Genomic DNA, 1,874 nt, shown 5'->3' on the forward strand with positions numbered 1-1,874 from the left:
TTTTGGGACAAAAATGTGCTAGTGCACAGGTGCAGTCACTTTTTATAGTGTAGTTTTATATGCATCCCCTTATTGTTAACTTATACAATGAAGCATGGAATTCAAATGGGTTTCTTTACTTTTTTATAACATTTTCCGTCCCTTAAGGCCTAAGCGAATCTGCATCTTGTGTGCGGGGAGGGGGTGGGGGTTGTTAAACCGTCTTTATTGATGCTTCATTCTTATCGCTCGTTTATCTTTTTACATTATTTGGTAAATAGAGTGCGGAATATAAACGTTTTGTTCCTTACAAGTTACATAATAGCGTTTTTGATATTGATGCTCTTTATTTTATACGAAAGTCGGTTGTCAGAGACTTCAAAATTTAGCGATTCGTGGGCGCTGTTTTTGATAACTGAATGAAAGTCTTATCCACGAAAGCTGAGCATTCGTCGTAGAAAAGCCGATTTCATGGGAATCTTGGAGAGATTACACAGCAAGATGCAGCGGATGACTGTTTTGAAGTCTGGGTGCCGGGCCGTGTAAATCACAGGGTTTATGCAACTGTTGGATACGAGCAGCATTGCAAGAAAGGGGACAAATTTCTGGAATCTGTCCCCGAGGAGCGGAATGACTACAACGTAGGGAGTGCAACACACCACAAAGAAGAAGACGACAAGAAACAAACTGAGTTTCACGTCACGGGTTCGACGACGCGCTGGCCTGCCCGGTGCGGGTTGTCTGCCACCAGCGACCGCTGGGGAGGGCAGCCGGCCGGTGAACAGAGCACCGTTCATCCGTCGCTGTTGCGGGTGATTTCTGGCAGGCACCTGCAACATGTTGCGTGCTGTAGTTACGTTGCAAGGCTGCTCAGTAGTATCTGGTTGTGTGGGGTTAGGAGTGTGGCGCAGCCTCATGCTCCTACTGACTACAGCTACGACCGGCTGTGGAACGGCGTTCACCTTTCTCAGATACCTATGCACGACGAATAGGACGGCTGCATAACCAAGTGAAGTGAGAAAGAACTGTACAAGGACGAAGACAGCACCTGCGATCTTCGAATAAGTACCGGGGCCATTGGATTGCAAGTTGTGGGTACATGTGCTCAGTTGTTCGCTGTATCCATAAGAGCCGAAGTCGCCCACAATGGGCAGAATTGCCAGTGCGAAGGGAATGAGCCAGCTAGCGGCGACCATAGTTGCCAGAGTGGCTCGATAACACAGCGAGACAAGACGGTTACCGTTTCGGTTTCGAGTGATGAGAGCGCGGTGGATAGCGATTGCCGAGATGTTGTCCATGCTACACCCGACACAAACGATGAGTAACACTCCTTGAAAGGAGCACAGGTGTTGCGAAACGAGAAGATTCTCTTTGCTCTCACTCAGCACGGCCAAGATCATGATGGGCAGACTCAGACAGGTTACGAGGTCAGCTACGGCCAAGTTGACGAGAAAACCGTTGATGATTTTGCGCGGTTTGCGGGAGAGAACCACGGCCAGTAAGACAGAGCTGTTACCCAGCACACCGGTGAAAAACATGAGACCGTACAAAGCTGCTAACAACTGCTTCTCAGCGTAACTGTCAAAGACAGAGACTACGGAACCATTTTGCGATGAAACGTTTGGCATCATGTTTTCTGGGTTTTTTTGTCTGTTGGTCTGCAGACGCTGATTAAGTTGTAAAAGCGCAATTCCCCTTCTGAGTAACAACAATGACACTTCTGCTTGCTGTCGACATACAATACTTCGACGGACAAAACGTTTTCGCGGCTTTTATTCTGTCACACCTCGTTATCTTATTTCCGCTACTTGTTGTTCCACTTTGAAATATGTTTATTTCATTTTTTAATGACGTTAACGGAGAGAACGTAATTAGGAGTGTCAAAAGTCAATTAA

At 46.8% G+C, this 1,874-nt stretch overlaps 1 protein-coding gene across 1 annotated transcript; it reads right to left on the reverse strand.

Annotated features, from left to right (window-relative positions):
* Positions 1 to 407: 407 nt before the first annotated feature.
* LOC119740037 (G-protein coupled receptor moody-like) lies at positions 408 to 1,610 on the reverse strand. The gene has a single exon (XM_038215235.1). It carries the CDS (start codon positions 1,608 to 1,610, stop codon positions 408 to 410), a length of 1,203 nt encoding a protein of 400 aa, XP_038071163.1.
* Positions 1,611 to 1,874: the final 264 nt, after the last annotated feature.

The sequence above is a fragment of the Patiria miniata genome, unplaced genomic scaffold, assembly GCF_015706575.1.
Source record: "Patiria miniata isolate m_02_andy unplaced genomic scaffold, ASM1570657v1 HiC_scaffold_4, whole genome shotgun sequence".
NCBI classification, from domain to species: Eukaryota; Metazoa; Echinodermata; class Asteroidea; order Valvatida; family Asterinidae; genus Patiria; species Patiria miniata.